This window comes from Chelonoidis abingdonii, chromosome 4 (assembly GCF_003597395.2).
Source record: "Chelonoidis abingdonii isolate Lonesome George chromosome 4, CheloAbing_2.0, whole genome shotgun sequence".
NCBI lineage: Eukaryota > Metazoa > Chordata > Testudines > Testudinidae > Chelonoidis > Chelonoidis abingdonii.
Window position 1 is genome coordinate 44,390,460 of NC_133772.1, and position 19,399 is coordinate 44,409,858.

General features: G+C 42.3%; 1 protein-coding gene across 2 annotated transcripts in view; it reads right to left on the minus strand.

Annotated features, from left to right (window-relative positions):
* Positions 1 to 19,399, minus strand: part of OSBPL5 (oxysterol binding protein like 5) — a 208,714-nt gene that overhangs the window by 80,427 nt on the left and 108,888 nt on the right. For both annotated transcript variants that reach the window (XM_032765512.2, XM_032765511.2), the window contains exon 2: positions 13,751 to 13,907. In XM_032765512.2, the coding sequence (XP_032621403.1) occupies positions 13,751 to 13,886 (136 nt within the window). In that variant the 5' untranslated portion in view covers positions 13,887 to 13,907. The remainder of the gene's footprint in view (positions 1 to 13,750; positions 13,908 to 19,399) is intronic.

Sequence of the window (19,399 nt, forward strand, 5' to 3'; positions counted from 1 at the left end):
TGAAGTCAGTGCAAACTAAAATTTCATACAGATAATGACTTCTTTATACTGCTTTATATATTAGACACTGAAATGTAATACAATATTTACATTCCAATTGATTTATTTTATAATTATGTTAGAAATGAGAAAGTCAGCAATTTTTCAGTAATAGTGTGCTGTGACACGTGTATTTTTATGTCTGATTTTGTAAGCAACTATGTTTTGGGTACACAAGACAAAAATCAGACTCCTAAAAAGGGGACAGTAGTCTGGAAAAGTTGAGAGCCATGGATCTAAGAGACTGTCAGAGAAGGGCATTTTCCTCTTAAAATGGAAAGGCCCTCATATTCCCATCACCTTATCCCCCAACACTTGTCTCTCATTCCCACCTATTCTTCCATCCCAGTCACATTCATAGAAAGCATGAGCATGTGTAGTTTTTCTTAAAAAAAAAACAAAAAAAAAACAAAAAACATTTCAGAACTTTCTGAATACTCTGCTGTACTTAGATATTTCCCAAAAATAGTAAAAAACCCGTTGACAGAGGCAGATTGGGTTGGTGCCTGGGATAGCACTGGGATTAGAGAACCATAATATACCCTGGGAGCTTCACAGATCCTGTGACGGAGAAGTTATTTTACAAATAGCCTTTTTCTGCACATGCACAATATAATCCACTGGGTGCGTGGGCCTTCTCAGGCACCTAAGTTGAAAAGAAACTCTTTCAAATAACATTTTAATTTGATTCCCCCAAAGGGCTGGGGGGTGCTATGCACTGTTTTGGGGGTAACTCTTGAGCACTGGAGATACTGGTGCAATGATCTGAACCTTGGTTTGATCACTTTTTGTGCACAAATAAACATTGCCAGAATGGGTCTGTGTTAAGAAGAGCGGTCTCTTCCCCCACTCCCTGCCAGGCGCTGTATTTTGGGAAACTTGTGGTCAAATGACCCCAAATTCCAATCACTAACATAGCCCCACAACCCCATGAGACATGCCAAATTTCAAAGCAATTCAAGTAACCATGTGGACTTTAGAGCACTTAGAATTGAGCTTTAAATAGAAAGCAGGTCCTAACTGCAACAACAACAGAGCTATAGCTGTGCTATAATTAGATCCATGATTTAAGACTACTCTTGGATTCCTTGCTGACGCTACGTTCTCACATAGCAGCAGCTACAAGTCATGTTTTCTTCACATCTCCAGTTGGCTAAGAGACTCCATCCCATCCTCACGGGCAATGATCCGACCTCAATTATTCATGCCTTTGTCACCTCTCAGCTGGACTACAGCCACATTATAAACTTGGGCACGAAGCCTTCAGCATTTGGGAAGCTCCAGCTAGTACAGAACACTGCAGGGCACCTCCTCAGCAACACAGGCTACCACAAACACATCACATGCATTCTCTGCTCTCTGCAGTTGTTTCCCAAAGAATTTCTAAGCAATTTAAAGATCTTGGTCCTTATCTTCAAAGTGCTCGATGGCATTGGGTTCAGGCTATCTAGAAAATTTCCTAAGGTGTGGAACAAATACCTCAGGCACAATGTAACTCTACAATATAGAATCATAGAATATCAGGGCTGGAAGGGACCTCAGGCGGTCATTTAGTCCGACCCCCTGCTCAAAGCAGGACCAGTCCTCAACTAAATCATCCCAGCCAGGGCTTTGTCAAGTCTGATCTTAAAAACCCCTAATGAAGGAGATTCCATGACCTCTCCAGGTAACCCATTCCAGTGCTTCACCACCTTCTTAGTGAAAAAGTTTCTCCTAATAACCAACCTAAACCTTTCCTAGTGCAACTTGAGACCATTACTCCTTGTTCTGTCATCTGATACCACTGAGAACAGTCTAGATACATCCTCTTTGGACCTTCTTTCAGGCAGTTGAAAGCAGCTATCAAATCCCCCCTCATTCTTCTCTTCTGCAGACTAAACAATCTCAGTTCCTTCAGTCTCTCCTCATAAGTCATGTGCTCCAGCCCCCTAATCATTTTTCTTCTCCTGCACTGGACTCTCTCCAATTTTTTGACATCCTTCTTGTCGTGCGGGGCCCAAAACTGGACACAGTACTCCAGATGAGTGTTGGGGGGGAGGGATAGCTCAGTGGTTTGAGCATTGGCCTGCTAAACCCAGGGTTGAGAGTTCAGTCCCTGAGAGGGCCATTTAGGGAACTGGGGTAAAAGTCTGTCTAGGGATTGGTCCTGCTTTGATCAGGGGGTTGGACTGGATGACCTTCTGAGGTCCTTTCCAACCCTAATCTTCTATGAGACCTCACCAATGTCGAATAGAGGGAAATGATCATGTCCCTCGATCTGCTGGCAATGCCCCTACTTCTACAGTCAAAATGCCTCTAGCCATCTTGGCAACAAGGGCACACTGTTGACTCATATTGAGCTTCTCGTCCACTATAACCCCTAGGTCCTTTTCTGCAGAACTGCGGCCTATCCATTCGGTCTCTAGTCTGTAGCAGTGCATGGGTAAAGCCTGTGCATGCAGTAGGCAGAACTTTCAAGGGGGGCAGTTCTCAGACTGTGGAATGAACTCCACTGGGAACTAAGGACAATCACAAACTTCACCACCTTCTACTCCAAGTGCAAGGCTCATTTCTTTGACCTCTCCTTCTCTAACACACACATAATAGCAACACGTATTTTTAAATAACAAACAAACCTAAACAAGACACTCCACTGCACTTGCTTCTATCCCTGGGGGTGGGGGAGGATGAGAAAACAAACACCGAAAAATAGATGTGTAGTCACGTTGCTTCATACACTACTTCCAGGTGCTCAAATACTGCAGCAGTGAATGTGCTATAACAATCTCTCTACAGAATAGATACAATATACTTTGACCAAGTACTGTATGACATGCTGATTATTGATACTATCCAGCGCTCACTTTTTAAAGCAAATGTTAAATGGATTAAAAAATGGCTAATTGACCAGTCTCAAAAAGTAGTTGTCAATGGGGAGTCATCTCTGAATGGAGGGGGCTCTGCAGGGATCAGTACTAGGCCCAACACTCATTAATATTTTCATCAACAATCAGGATAAATATAAAAATCATTCCTGATAAAGTCTGAGGACAGAGCAGTCCTACAGAGCAATCTGGATTCAAGAAAAATCCATTTTAATTCATCTAGGAATAAGGAATACTGGCCACATCTATCAAATGGGGGGGGCTGTGTCCTGGAAAACAGTGACTCTGAAAAGGATTTAAGTCATAGAATCATAGGAAAGCAGGGCTGGAAAGGACTTTGAGAGGCCTTCTGATCCAGCCCCCCTGTTCTGAGGCTGAATCAAGTATATCTAGACCTTCCCTGACAAGTGTTCACCCAACCTGATCTTAATCTCCAACGACAAGGATTCTGTAACCTATTCCAGTACTTAACAATCCTTTTAGGTTAGATATTAGGAAAATCTAACTACATCTCCCTTGCTGTAGACTAAACCCATTACTTCTGGTCCTACCTTCCTTGGACATCGAGAACAAGTGATTACCATCCTCCTTATAACAGCCCTTAACGTATTTTAAGACTTATCAGGTTCCCCTTCAGTCTTCTTTTCTCAAGACAAAACATGCCCAGTTTTTGTAACTTTTCCTCAGAGGTCAGGTTTTTCTAAACCTTTTAGCATTTCTGTTGCTGTCCTCTGACTTTCTCCAATTTACTCTACAATTTTCTTAAAGCATGGTGCCCGGAACTGGACACGGTACTCCGCCGAGGCTATCCAGTGCTGAGCAAGAGCACGACTGTTACCTCTTGGTTTTACATACAACACTCCTGTTAATACGCCCAACAATGCTATTGGCCTTTTTCACCATTGTATCACATTGTTGGTTCATGTTCATTGTATGATCCATTATAACCCTTAGGTCCTTTTCAGCAGTACTACTGCCTACTCAGTTATTCCCTGTTTTGCATTTGATTTTTCCTTCCCAAGTGAAGTACTTTGCACTTGTCTTTATTGAAGTTAATTTTGTTAATTTCAGACCAATTATCCAATTTGTCAAGATCATTTTGAATTCTAATCCTGCCTTCCTAAGTGCTTACAACCCCTTCCATCTTGATGTCATCCACAAATTTCATAAACAAACTTTCCACTTTATTGTCAGCTTTATCAATGACTTGGCTAAATAACTGAATGTGAGCTCCCAGTGTGATCCTTGGATGTAATAGGAGTAATGAATAAGAGTAGGGAGATGATTTTACCTCTGATTATGGCAGTGGCAAAACCAGTATTGGAATACTGTATTCAGTTCTGGTGCCTGCATTTAAACAGGATGTTGAAAAATTGGAGGAGGCACAGAAGAGAGACAAAAAGTGATTCAAGGGCTGTAGAAAATGCCTTACAGTATTAGTTAAAGAGCTCAATCAGTTTAGCTTATTCAAGGAAGACTGAGATGTGGCTTGATTATGGTGGGTAAATACCTCAACATGGACAAAATACTGGGTCATAACAGGCTCTTTTAATCCAGCAGAGAACAAGAACTGATGATGGGAAGCTGAAGCCAGAAAAATTCAAATTAGAAAAAAGTGTGTGCCTCATTTATCAGTAAGGGTGATTAATCATTAGAACAAGCTACTAAGAGAAATAATGGATTCTCCATCCCTTGATGTTTTCAGATCAAGAGTAGGTGCCATCCTAGAAGATACATTTTAGTCAAACACAAATTCTTACTGAGCTCAGTGCAGGATAAATCAGGATGAAATTCTGTGGTGTTATACAGGTCAGACTAGATGATCTAATGGTCTCCACTGACCACGAAACCCTGTTACTGGCCCTTCTGCACACACCCCTTTATCCAAGTTTCCCCTCTACAAAGGTGTTCGGTGCTATTGTTGTGTCAGGATTACAGACTATAAAAATCCCTTTACGGGGAGGCAGGCAGCACCTAGTTATGAAGCAATTCAATGCAGAAACTAATGAAGAAACTTCCCTTCTGTGCAAAACAGGGTCTTATACAAATCCTTAGATATGCTTAAGCATAGGTATCGCTAGCAATCAGTACTAATAGCAGCAGCAATGGCTCATTTAAAATTATAATAAATAGCAACTTCTTTACTTATTTTACAATTTCAGATCAAAGTAAACAAGTGCAATGCATTATGTCAACTGAGTATGTCATTTCATTAAGAGTATTAACTTGCAGTTAAGTCTGATCACAGAAACATTCAAATATTTGAGCCTCTGATTTACATCAGAGATTTCTGTGCATGATCTCAAGCAAGCTGAAAGAAAACAAGATGCACTGCAAACTAGCAACTCCTGTATTTTTTCAGATACCATTCACTGATTAGAGAAAATTGAATTATCCTACTTCAGAAAAATCCTTCTTCTGCCCTCTGTAGCTCTTTTCCAAATAAAATGAATATAGCATTAACATATAAAGTAATGTTTCAAAATACTGGTAAGTTCAATAAGCCATCAAATTATTTGCATGAATTTTAGTCTTTTGAAGCAAAGGTGTTGTCCTTATAGCTACAAAGTTGTCGGAACAACATACAACACTGGGAACCATTTTGCATGTTCCCACAAAGATGGTCAAACTGAGGGCTAGCATTTCTATGATGGAATTTTGGAATTAACACAAAGAAGGTGAAGGTGAAGATATTCTAGCCACATAGAGAGTTTTCCAAATTCCACTGAAGTGCACCAAGCCACATTGCTGCTGTATGAGTCTCACAGCTCAACTAGCTGCTTCAACTGACAATACCATAAAGGCATAAGTAATTTGCAAGCACTGTTTTCTGTTTTAGAACCACCAGAAACTACCCAGAGCAGCAGTATGCACAGATTTAGGCCTTGTATGATTACACAGCGCTAGCTGTGTCCAAATAGTGCCTTTATATTTATTTTTGTTGTGAAATGAGCAAAAAACAAAACACTAAAATGTTTTTGTATCTGTAGTTTACCCATGTTTCTTGTTCTTAATTCAGGTAACAGCGAACCACAGATCCTATAGACTTCATTTGTAACTATCATAATTTCTGTGAAAACATAACTGTATTTTGCAAATTGGCTGAATGTTTTTTTATTATTGATTTTATTTACATACCTATTGTACATTTACTAACAGAGAAAACTCAAATCAACAGTGGTATAATGTGTGTGCCAGAGCAAAATTAAAAGGTTCACCTCTGGGAGTGGTATATCCTCATCTCTTCATAATGAAACAATTCTTGCAGGGAAGTGTCACTTGTGGTGACCCAATATATATTTTGTCACAGACAGCCAGTCAAAACCAAACTCCTTGTTCAAGGACTCTTTACAACACTGAAGTGAAGGAGGGAGGGGGCATATGACAGCATATTATGCTAGGTCATAGCCTCAGGTCAGTCCCCAAACCAAATGAAATCTCCAAATCTTGTGCCTCCTGACCTCACTGATGCCTTTGTGGACTTCAGTTGGGTTAGCCCCTACCATGCATAGATTTTGGGGGAATTTATGCTCAGTCTACCATAGCTTGGAGATCTTCCTGTGAAGTTTTCATACCCACCCCTACAGACAGGGTACTCCAAAACCTCACACCATCAGCTCACACAGAAAAAAGCCATGCGGGGGGAGAGTACACTGAGCTCAACCATGCAAATAGGAGCCAGAACTCCCACTGATCCCCCTGCACTTGGTACCTTTACTGGCACTTTCCTCCCCACATCCCTACAGGCCTCCCAGACTGGGTGGAAGTTAGAATGCATTCACAAGTCTATGCAGTTGCTGTACTTAGCTCTGCAGTCTGGAATTCTCCCACAGCTGAATACTTTCCTCTTGTTCACCCTACTAAACAGCATTTATCAGCATCTAGGTTATATTGTGTCCTTATGCTCTTCATTAATTGCACAGAACTTCACACAAGAAAATATTAGTTTTTCAGGTGACTTTAACAAATGATCTCAAGCAGGCTTCTTGTAACTCTACAGAGCAACAGAAAGCCCTTCTTTTGATGGCAGATTCAAAGGATCTTTGGAAGTTTCCCAGTATCAAACACAAAAAGTGAAAAAAGAAACAGACCCCAAAAGATAACCCCCCCTCTACAACAGAAAGCACATTATCACTCCAAAATAGGAAAAAACAAGCAAATACATAAAAAGCCAAACACTTACCAGCTTTTTAAAAAAACAGCAGTTCCTTCCCCCACCCCCAATCACAAAATGGCTATATTAGAGCTACAGCTCATTCCTGCCAGATTTAAAGGGCCAGCTACTAAGACAGACAGCATGCTGGGAAAGGCTCCTATAAAAGGATAAAGCAAAAGCTTTGAGCTCAGTAATAGCAATGGGTCTAGAAGAAAGATTAATTGATCTTATTGAAAGAGTAATGAAATCCCACTTTTCTGAATGCTAAAAACATTCAGGAGAAAGCCTGTAATAATACAGTCTGTGGTTACATACCATATGTTATGCATGAGTTATTGATACTTTCTGTTTGTTCTTCTATATAGTTATAATAAATATCCTGATCCTTTCTGGAAAAGTAGCAGCTTTTTTTCCCCTTGAGGCTTACTACCATGTCTTGACCCACAGGCTCAATTTACTTCTCTCTTAGTAAGTGACAATCTAATAAGCATGACTGATAACTACTAGGATCCCTTTCTCTTAACATGAAGCTAAGTAAGTGGGGGATAGGGAGTGCACTGACTAGCTTAATACAATAGGAGAATTGCTGCTTCATTATCTTTCTGGTATAGCATATGAATGACCACACAGAAAAACAGGCTATAACTAACCAGACAGTATGGAGCAAAACCTACACTGATGCCCAGCTAGAGTGATCACAATGAGTTAAAACTGCATAAAGTAGATATTAGGCTGAAATTTAGTTGTGTGTATGGATCTTGGCCAGATTTACAAAGGTATTTAGGAACCAAAAGATGCACATAGACACCTGGGATTTACAAAAGTGCTTAAGCAGGTTAGGTGCTTAACTCCCATTAAAAGTCAATAGATATTAAGTGCCTAACCTACTTAGGTATCTAGGCATTTCTTAAAGTATCTTTAGGCTCCTTACAGAAGCTTTTGTAAGGCCCTCATCCTTGTTCAGCAACTCACGCAGGCATAAATGGCTTGTCTCCAAGGGAGACTCACTTTAAGTTGTATAAAGTTCATTCTGTAGGTAATGCTGCTTCCACGTTTTTGCCTGTACTAATCCTCTTGTTCCTTTGTAACTAATAATTCAAAGTGCTCATCGGTGGTGGTTTGATGCCTGTCTCATATTTAAAGTCTGAAAAGCATTCAGGGACTTAAAAAAAAATCTCTATACCAAGTCTTGTTTTCTCTGATTCTGCAGGAGGAATTCTTAGTGGTTCGGAGTGAGAGTTCTCTTAGCCTTTAATTGAGTGGGTGGGCAGGTGTGAATCTATCAGAAAGAGCTTTTCATCCAAGTGTTTGTCAGGTATTTCTGTTAAGTTCTCTTAGCCTTTAATTGAGTGGGTGGGCAGGTGTGAATCTATCAGAAAGAGCTTTTCATCCAAGTGTTTGTCAGGTATTTCTGTTAAAAAGGTGTTCACAAAATTAAAGAAAAAAACTCAGGGTTTTCAACAGCCAGACTACAAATCCCTTTCTCAATTACTAACCTTTCATTGTTGCTTGTGATGTCATTATCCCACTAGCTCTCCAGTCCTCTCCACAGTTCTCTGTCAAAGAGAGGACTGATTTTTTTTTATATGAACTATTTTCAAGCCTTCTTTGTGCATGACAAAGAAGTTAAAAAGGGCACAAACCCAATTCGCCTCTCCTTTCACCTTAAAGGGAGCTTTGGATGCACTCACTTGAAAGGTGCAAGGTTTTTAAATTTTTCCCTTCGTTTTCTTTCTATGAGGACTTATTTAGGTAACACTCAAACGGATACTATACACAGCAATAAACTTCCACTGCAAATAGAGTCTACGTTTTCTGGAGGAAAGTGTTACCCGGAATGCTGGAAATACCAGGGGACTATACTTATAAGAACCTCTGGCCCCTTTACACCTGCAGGTATGTGCTCTTAGACAGGGCCCATAGCATCTGAGGTGTGGATCTCCAGTGTTGGGGGGACCTATATGTGCCGGGGCTACTCTAAGCTCCGATTTAAAAAGAGAGAACATCCACCTGACGTGTAGCCAATTAAAAAATAATGGTTAAAAGTCCTATTCCCCCTGCCAAATTCTGTGGTCTTCCAACCACATCCTAATGTCTTCTAAAAATGGTTTTTCTTCCTTATTGCTATGTGGGCAAAAAAACATAAACAAGGGAAACTAATGAAACCTTCTGCATACAGAGAAATAGATCTTCCTCTAAATTATTTCAGCTACAGTAATCAGAAGTGTTCTATATAACAGTAGGCAAAGAGCCAGAAGAGTTGTTTCAGTTGATCTCCCCCTTAAAAAACAAAACAACAACATTACTAGTTTCCTCACTTCAGAGAACCTTCCTAATATAGTTTGACAGGGGTGTAAAGTCTGTTACTAACTTTTAACTATATTTATTTACATGTCCCAAAGCCACCCAGGACTAGTTTTTGGGCTTGTGAAATCTGTTGCGCCAGCTGTGGTAGAGAGCAACGACTGACCTGATTCTGTGTGAGAAATAGCTGAACTTCTACTGAGGGTGCGAGGCCACTGCAAGCTCCTTCCTAGCCCGTAACAGGGCTGCCTACAACTTACCTTAGTTCCTTCTCTGAGCTGATAATACAGCATCTGGACACAAACTTGGGAAGGGGGAAGAGAGTGATCAGTGGAAAAGCCTTCACAGTGGACAGAGAGAAGGGAAACCCAGACTTTTTCACAGGAGTAGTAGCATCTATCAGAGCCCAGGGGAGGAAGGGACTAGAAAAGTGATTCCCAGTGAGGAGAGACACCATATTGACTCTTGGAAAGGAGACAGAATAAGATACAGTAGGAAAAAAGGGAGTAGAAGAAAAGGAATTAAGAGGAAGCTACAACACACCATGGGGGAGAGAGATGGGGAAGAAAGAATTGGGGGTATGGAGAAAGCAAATACAGGAGATGACGGAATAGAGTCTGTTCTTTCAAAGAAATACAAGGCAAACTTAAGTGTTGTGGAGATAGAATGAGCTGTAAGGAAAAATAAATGGGATAAAAATCTAAGGGAAGAGGACAAACTAAGACTCCTCCACTCCCAGAACTCTCAGTTAGAACAATGACTTGTACTAATTTGTGCTTTTTTAAATTGTATCTCTGGTGCACACTCTCCTAAGTTGAGGATGGAGGGGATGAAAAGTGGGTGGTTGTTTTCATCACTTATACCAATATTCTAAGTTCCTCTAGCTAAGCAGAGAAAGACAACAAAAGCTCTAATCCAGCACACTGCACTTGTTATGCACATACACCCAGTGGGTTTAGGCCAAGGAGAAACAATCTAGAAGGCCAATAAAGAATCAAAGTCTGCGGTAAGAGAGGACTCAACCCAGGATGTGCTGAGCATCTGCTGCAAACCCTCAGCTCTGTTTGGTTTATGTGGGTATTAAAGAGCACTCAACACCTCACAGATGAGCTAATTGAATTTTTGAGACTGTTGGTAATTATTCTGCATGCAGCCCATGACAAGCAGCTGATCTCCATTTACCCTGCAGCAGAGGAAGCTGATGACAGCAGGAAAACTCTTTGCCCATGCTCTTCAAAATTTAAGTTTCCTAAAGTTGACAAATAGGCTTCCCAAACTCTAAACGCTGGCCCAGCTCCTGGGTTGGCTTAGCAATGACAAAGTAGTCTACTGCAAAGGTTTTTTGCTCCTGACACGTATCTATATGGAGTTGTAGTTGTCTGCAGTCAAACTTTTGAAAGTTGGCAAACATATTAGGTGTCTCAAAGTTTAAATGTTCAGGCTGAGAAGCTTGTGGACTAATTTTCAATTGGTCAGCACTGCTCAAAATCAGGCCCAACCTGTCTCAAACTGGACACCCGAAAATCTTTAAATTATTGCCTGCAGCTGGATAGAAATTTGTTGTCAACACATTTTTTTCAATAGAAATGCTAGTTTAATCAAAAATCTAAATATTTTAAAAAGGATAGAGTGACAGAAAATTTGAACTGGAAAAAATGTTTTGGAAAATTACTGGGATTTTGGAATTTCATTTTGGATTTAAAAATTTCTTTTGGAATTTTTCTCACATTTATATTTTTACATTATTTCATGACATGAGAGTTGTAGTAGTGTATAATATGCACGAGTACAACTTGCGTGTCAGAATGACATGATAGTAAAAATCCTATTATTTTCATGTTACTTTTAAACTCATTAAGGGCAGCTGCTAGTTAAACTGTTTCATTCCAACACAAACGGGAGACATTTCCATCTACAGAAGAGAAGACGTTTCAATTGGTACAACGTCGCAGCTGCCCTTAATAAATGTTATGTAGAACATTATAGCATAACGTGACATGTCAGTGGTACTGCTAACAACCCTACACAGTTGTGACATATACTGCTAACCCTAACCTAGCACTACTGACAGGCCATGAAATAATGTAAAAATAAAAATGTAAGAGAACAAAACAAACGAAATAAAATCTGAAATGAAATTTTGAAACTCTGAAACAACATTGTAAAACCCTGAACAAATTCTCCAAAACTGATTTTTTTGTTCAGGAAATCCCCCCAATTTAAAGGAATTTTGATAATAGTTATTTGTGTTCTAAATTGTAATTACTTTTGTTGTTCAAAATGTTGAAATTTGCCCCAAACCAAAAATTCAGCATTTCGGCCAGGCCTACGATTGACCCTCACTCATCAGCTCTTTGGTTCCAAATCAGACCTTGTTCTCTGTTTGTGAAGCACTGAGGGTGCGATTTACAAAGGGGTTTCTTAGGTGCCTGCTGCCCAGTAGAATTCACAGCCCTGAGTTAGGTGCCCAGGCTCTCCATGGAGACAATTAGGTACCTAAGAAAGGGAATCAGAAGCCAGAAAGCTGAGCATGGAGTTGCCTAAGCTAGCCAGTAAACAATGCCACAGAGAAGGACTGGGATAAAGGGAGTTGAGTGCCTAATTCTGGGCCAGAGGAAGGTGCCTCCCTCTATTTGGGAGTCAGTCAGACACTCGCCCCTTTCCCATGCCATTATAGCCCTGTTGTTAGGGCAATTACCTGGGACATAGACAGCCTGTTTTCAAACCTCTGCTCTTTCTGAGTTGGAGCAAGAACTTGAACTTAGGTCTGCTCATCCCGGGAGAGTGCCAGAGCTACAGGCTATTCTGGGGGAGGTCTCAGTCTCTCTTGTTGAAACTGTTCCATTGAGTATGAATAATTAAATATTCATTAGGCCAAAGAGAAAAGTAGGGCAAGATTGACTGTATATCCCAATGGTTAGGGCATTCACCAGTGATATGGGAGAATCAGGTTTGAGTCCCTGCTCCAAATCAGGGATTCAAATTTGGGTATCTCCCATATCTCAGGTGCATATACTAGGCACTTACACCCATGCCAGCCAGCCTCCCAGAGTCCTCATCTGCTCATCCCTGATGTCTTTTGTGCTAGGTAGGCATGCCAGCAAGATAGGCAAGAAAATGCCTAGTTTGGTAATCCCAGCAAGACACTAAACAGCTTGGTGGCATCAGGATTCAGGCAGCTTTGCATATGCCCACCGGCAGAAACATAGATGTCTATGGAGTTTAGGCACCTACTGGGGGAGGTGATAGCTGAGCAGTGGTTTTGTGAATGTCATTGGTTCCTAAATGTTGGACTCAGGTGCCTAAAGAGGCAGTTAGATAGATTCTTTTGTGGATCTAGCCTCGAGTACCTTTTTGGGTGCTATATAAATACTAAATATCACCTTTCTTTTTGCAGGTGCTGTATCCTTTTCTCTTGAAATATCAATGTGCTGACAACTTACTGAGGTGCTACTAGACTTGATTAGTAAGTACAGAAATGACAACCACAAAGTATTACTTTGCAAAAATATGATTGCTCTCTCATCTAAGGTTAAAGCACATGTTTACAAACTGGATTCTGAAGCACTGTTTGCAGATTGCAATCAGAGAAACATTTTGATTGAGTATTTATTAAACACAGCAAATACCAAAACAATATCATGACTTTCATTTCCTGTGGAGCAGATGTTTGCTAGCAATTTTAGACTAAACCTGAAGGAAGTATTGTGAACTCTTGAAGCTGGTGTTATACTTACTGCAGCTGAGCACATTGCCGGGAAAACCGCTGAAGATATTTATGATCATTGGTGAAAGAGAATTTGCATTTGTAACGTTTATTGTGCACCATAGAGTCAAGTGACTTAAAAGTACTAATCACAATTTGCAAAAGGGGCTGGAAATATTGGGTTCCTCAATTTTTGGGTGCCCATGTGATGCCTTAAAAGGATCTGCTTTTTAGGGTGATCCATTTTAGGTTCCTCAAATTGGGCACCCCAAAACAGAGATACCCAAAATCACTTCTTAAATTTTAGGCCATTCAGTGTTCAACTAGCTCTGAGCCCCATCTCTGAGGCATGAATGCCCTTCATTCCCCACTTAAATCAATGGAAGCAGAAGGCTTGTAGCATTTGACAGGAACCACTCAATACCTCATTGGGGGGAGGACTGGGGGCCTCCTTTGCTGAACGAGTTTGCTCTCTTGCTAATGCTTCCATATAAAGCTGTTTCTCTTTGTTTCTTGCAGATGCTCTAATAAAATCCACTTACACTCATCCACCTAGAGGATTAGTTCAGTAGGTGTGGTACTGTTTGTTTGTACATATGTGCTGCACTGAGATTTGAGATGATTGAAGATAGGTTGAGAGCAGCATGTGGCACATTCTGAACACCTGTAGCATGCACTGACCTGGGCTGAGTGGGTAGATCTCATTATCAGCCCCAAAGAACAGATTCCGTGTCAGCTTGCGAGGGTCAATTTTCTGAGGGGTGGAAGAAGCAGGACAGAGAGAGAACCTGCGACGAAGAAAATTCTCCTCCTTCATGGCATGAGCAGTAGGAGTTTTCTACAAGGAAGGGACAGAAATAATAACAGTTAGTGCCAAGACACAAGAAACCAAAGTTTCACACGCAGATGACTCTGCTTCTTCAGAGCTACCTAAACAGAGTGCCGATTCCATTTTAGAATGCCAGAGAGCTCTTCAAACAAACTGCTATATTAGTAGGAATAGCCAGATTCCTGTTCTTCTCACTCTTTGCCATCAATGAACTGTGGGAAAGTGGAGTGACACTGTTACAAACTCCCATTCATGGATCCAGCCAGTGTAACATCTCCATTCCTTTATGAGGCTCTGAAGATACTTCCTAGTTAATGGTTACTATCTGGACCTAGGAAGAGCAGAACACTGAATTGCTTTGCTACCTTTTTTAAAAAGAAGGTTCTGGCTTTAGGCTGCAGTCACTGAGATCAGAGTCTAGTCTAAGGTTTATACAGGAAGATCAGCTGCCAGGATCCTGATATGAGTAACTTGAGCTGCACAGGGAACTAGCACCAAAAAGTCAGTCCCTCCTGCCCAATTTCTTCAAACAGCATATTTGAGCAGCATCACATTTTCTTTTGAATGGCCATTAGATCAGCTTCAAAGTTTGATCGATAGGGGTAAGCTTTTCCCCTCTGCTGGACTACAGAACAGCATTTATCTTCGTGAAAGCCTCCCTACACCTCAGTACAAAAGCTGGGTACTGCTGTACTATTTACCACCGCTCCTCTGAAGCAGATTATCCTGACTAGAATTAAAGATTTCTTTTATACCTTTCTGACAAGCAGTTCAATTTTACCCATCACAATTGAGTATTACGATTATCTTCCTGATTTCTAGACTTTATGCTCCCTCTGATGTGCAACTGGAGGCAGTGTTCTCTTGAGCAGTGATGGGAGTTAAGTTAGCCTTCAGGCTTTGCAGAAGGGAATACATGGTATATTTTCTCTCACAGGATGAATTATTGCACAAGAAAGAGAGTATGGGGGAGACCCACTGGAATTTCAGGGTACTGTTTCCTGAAAAATGGCCTGTAAGTTTGCCCATCTCTTCGTGCTATGAAGAAATAACAGGCCAGCTGTTTGGTGCAGCTGAGGATAACACAGCGGAAACAGCTCCCAGCATGATTTAAGGCAGCCTAGGGACTCTTTAAATTATACTGGCTGAAGTGATACCACATGGACCACTGTATTGGCTGAGGGTCATAGGGGATGCTGTGCATTCCACCCTGCTCCTGGGAAAACCGCATCCCTGCAGCTGAAACCGTCCCCACTCCATCTCTGATAGGAGAAGCCTCAACTGCCCCTTCAGGGGAGCTTTTCACTACTAAGGCAGTACAAAGCAGGGGGAGGGGGCAAGAATCTAGTGGAATGTGAGAAAACATCCTCTTGTATTTTGCTAGGGCTGTGTCTCTGGCACCTGCTATGTTGATCCATATAGGAAACAATTACAATAATAATGTTTTTTGAGTTAAATAGCACTTACACTGCCAAAAGGTAAGTGTGAGCCAGGAATCTATTAGTGCCAGCTGGTAAGGGGCATCAGAGGGGGTACATGAGGGTTACAGGGATCTTCTGGGTCTGGCATGTACAACCTAGTTCACCAAATAGTGTCATGTGAGGTCTCAAATAAAAGTCAGTGTCACATGGGTTATAACTGTCATTGTAATTGCAAAATGCATGTATGGATGTTCTGTAAGGAGTTATGTATATACACTGAAAATTATGTTCCTAAGGTCTGTGTCTAGGGACTGGTCACCAGAAAAGGTAAAAAGCAGGTTTTCTTTCAGACAAGAAATGTTACTCTATCCAGCTGTTTACATGTCAATTAGGTATTGTACAGTTCACAATGGGTCTCCTCTCACCAGTCTGAATCAAATACACCTCTACCCCGATATAACTCGACCCGATATAAGGTGGAATCGCATAGAAGGCGGTAAAACTCTGACACACTGTTCTGAGTAGCGTGTTAAGGATGCCGGGCCAGGCTGGGGCCGAGGGTTCAATAAGGGGCAGAGGGTCTTGGTGGTGGTCAGGGGCTCCCCCCACAGGGTCTGGGGAGCAGGAACTGTGGGAGGACACTTTTGGGGGCCCCGCCGTCCCAGAGTGGCCCGGGGGATTAGCAGGGGGCCAGGAGTCACCCACTCTGCTTCTCTCGCCCCGGCCCCAGCTGTGTTGCTTGGGGAAGGGGGCTTGGGAGAAGGGATCCCCCTCGCACACACCAGCAGCAGTGAAAGTGGAGCAGCCTAGCCCCAGCCCGCTCCACTCCACCAGCTCCCAGCCGCAGTGCTCCACTTCCCGCCGCAGATGAGTATGGGGGGGCGTCCTTTCCCCAGCCTCTACGCACTCACCTGCAGCGGGAAGCAGAGCGATGTGGCCCCAGCCCACTCCGTTTTCCTTGCCTGGCCCCAGCCGTGTTGCTGGGGGGTGGCTGGGGAAAGGTCTTGCACTCACCTGCCCAGTGGGAAGTGGAGTGGAGCTGGCTGGGGCTGGGCTGCTCCGCTTTCCACCGCCACAGGTTGGGGAAAGGACGGCCTCCACACTCACTGGCGGCGGGAAGCGGAGTGAAGCGGCCTCAGCCTGCTCCACTCTGCCACCTCCCAGCTGTGGCATCTGCTTCCGGCGGGGCAGGTGAGTGCGGGGGGGCATCCTTTCCCTAACCTCCCCGCACTCACCGGCAGCAGGAAGCGGAGTGGACTGGGGCCGGGCAGGGCAGCTCCGCTTCCCGCCGCTGCCGGTGAGTGCCTGTCAGGGGGTGGGGTGGGGTTAGGGGGTGGATAGGGGTCGGAGCAGTCAGGGGATGGGGGGTTGGGTAGTGGGTAGGGTCCTGGGGGTGATTAGGGACAGGGGTCTCTGGAGGAGGTGGTCAGGGAACAAGGAAGAGGGGGGCCAAAGCAAGTTTGATATAATATGGTTCACCAACAACACGGTGAGATTTTTTTCTCCTGAGGACCACGTTATATCAGGGTAGAGGCGTACTAATGAAGGATTGGGAAAACTTCAAAGAGAAAAATGTCACAGGAAGAAGTAAACAGTGGAGGGGCAGGCGGGGGCTGGGGGAAGGTGTGCACATCAGAGGTCTGCTCCTGTATATTTGGTGGACATAGAAGACATTCTGGCATCCTTCAGCTAGGAAGTAAACAGAGTGAGTTTGCTTCATGAAAAAGGGGGTTTCATCCAGGCTTCATTGAAAATGCTGGTGGGAACTTTGGGTGAGATAAGCTTCTTTAGACAGCTAGCTACACTTGTTAGTTAAAGTTTAGTCTCTAGAAACCTTGTTCTTCTTTATATGTTACCATTTGCTTCCACTATTCATACTCACTATCATTTGAACCTCTGGTTTTTGATAATCAATTTGTTCTTGTTTGCACTATAAATATATCTGAGAGGTGTGCGTTTAACAGAGTTTTGTTCCAAGGGATAAGTAATAAACCGTGATGTACTGTTCCTTTCAGGGAGCAGCAGGCCTGGTAATTCTGTCAGTTCAGTGGATAAGGGGCTGGACACTAAAGGGAACGTTGGGAGGACTTTGGCCTAATGCTCCCCTATAGAGAGAGTGAGGCCTGGAAGGCACTGCCTGTGTTGCCTGAGGCTGGTGGTTTAAGGGAACTGATGCACAGACCACACTTTCTTAACACTTAGGGCAGATGGTGACGAGGTGTCTCACAATCCTGCGGAGTGTCACAGTATGAAAGATGTTTCCTTTCTTCCCCATAGATCAATTTTAGGGCATGTGAACCTAATTTAATATGCACTATTATACGCATTTTTACAGAAGCTAGGGTAGTGTCATCCAGACGAATCAGTTCAGTGTTCGTCTTGAGTTCTAATCCCAGCTCTACCCCTGACTCATTCTGTGACCTTGGCAAATCACTTCACCTTTCCTGCCTTTAGTTTCCACATCCATAAAATGGGGATAATGTCATTCACCTCACAGAAGATGAATTAAAGTCTGTACAATGCTTTGAGCATTCAAAGTTCTCTAAAACTTCTAAATATTGTTATTTACCTCTCTGCAAAGCGGATGTAAAATGCTAAGGAGTCACAGTACCAGCATTTCACTGTGACTACTTTGCACAGGTAGCAATGAAGGCAGTGGAGAATCAGTCCCAGTATTTGCTTTTGGGGACAGGACAGCTCAATCTTAGATGGGCCTGAGCCTCAAAGTCCAGATCCAAACTGCTCCACAGGTTTGAGAGGGTGCTGAGCCAGCGGTTCAGTTTGGGGCTAATTCAGATTGAGAGAATAGTTGTATGGATGCTGACAGATCCATCTGTTGTGTAAATTTCTACATTGTTACTACTTGGGGAGTAACATAAAATTCGAAGTTATTTTAAATAAAAAGAAAAGGAAAATACAACTATTCACTTATCTCATGGAAAAATATTTAAAAATAACACTGGCTTAAATAACTCTTTTTAGAATACTCACACTGAGATATTTTCTGTCTCCATTCCCAGAAAGGCTGTCTGAACTTTGGAATGGCTTTTAAGATGCCATAAGCAAAAGCAGACCCTTGGGATTTTCTCTCCAAATAGCATTGGCCCAGACAGGCCAATTTTATCAAAAATAGCTACAAGAAACCATTCAGAAACATAATGTCCACCCCATGGAAAGAGGGCTAGGGAATAAGTTACAAGCTTTGACTCTATTTTCCATCTGTCTCTTATCACTAGTCCCAGAGTTTCTCTTTGATTTTTTAAATAGAAAGCTGAGAATGTGCATCTCAGCAATAACACAAGAGACTTGATTCTAAAACGGTGGGCTTGCTCCATTGAAATCAATGCCAAAACTCCTACAGACTCCAATAGGAGCAGGATAGTGCTCTGTATTTGCTTAGGTCAGGCAGAATACATTTACTTTCAAAGTATTTGTCTACTGTTTCTATGATGACATAGTGGCACATCTTTTATTCACTACTGTGGTCTTCATATATTATTTCACATCACTGAGTCACAGAAAAAGTCTCATTATTATGAAGTTACTCTCTCTTTCTTTCTTCATCATACTTACTTAGGGGACTTGTTTGCAGCAAGGAACATTGATGTCCCTGTCAGCTGTGGGAAGCCACTGGGTGACAGTGTACTAACAGGTTTTCCCCAGTGTACAGTCTGTACAGGCTGTACCCTTATTTATCACATCATAACCTTGCAACAACACATGTCCTTGTGACTCTGAAGATTGATTCCTGTTATTCCCTCTAAATAGGGCTCCCTGACGCAGAGCATCTCAATTGCCTACTTGTTCACAATGCAGCAACACATTTGTCCACTGGTTTGAACACGTGATCCTATTCACACACCACGTATTCTCTCTGCTGGCCTCCTTCCAAGTAATGGATTGGCTTCACATTGCCACTGTTGGTTTACAAAGCTCTTAAGGGTGTAGTTTGTAGTCCCTGGCTCTATTTGAGACTTCACCCTTGAGCCTCATCTTGATAAGCATCTGTCCTCATGCACCATCCACTTTTTAGTGACCCTCAGTGGGAAAGAGGAGACGAAGGGGGGATATGATAGAGGT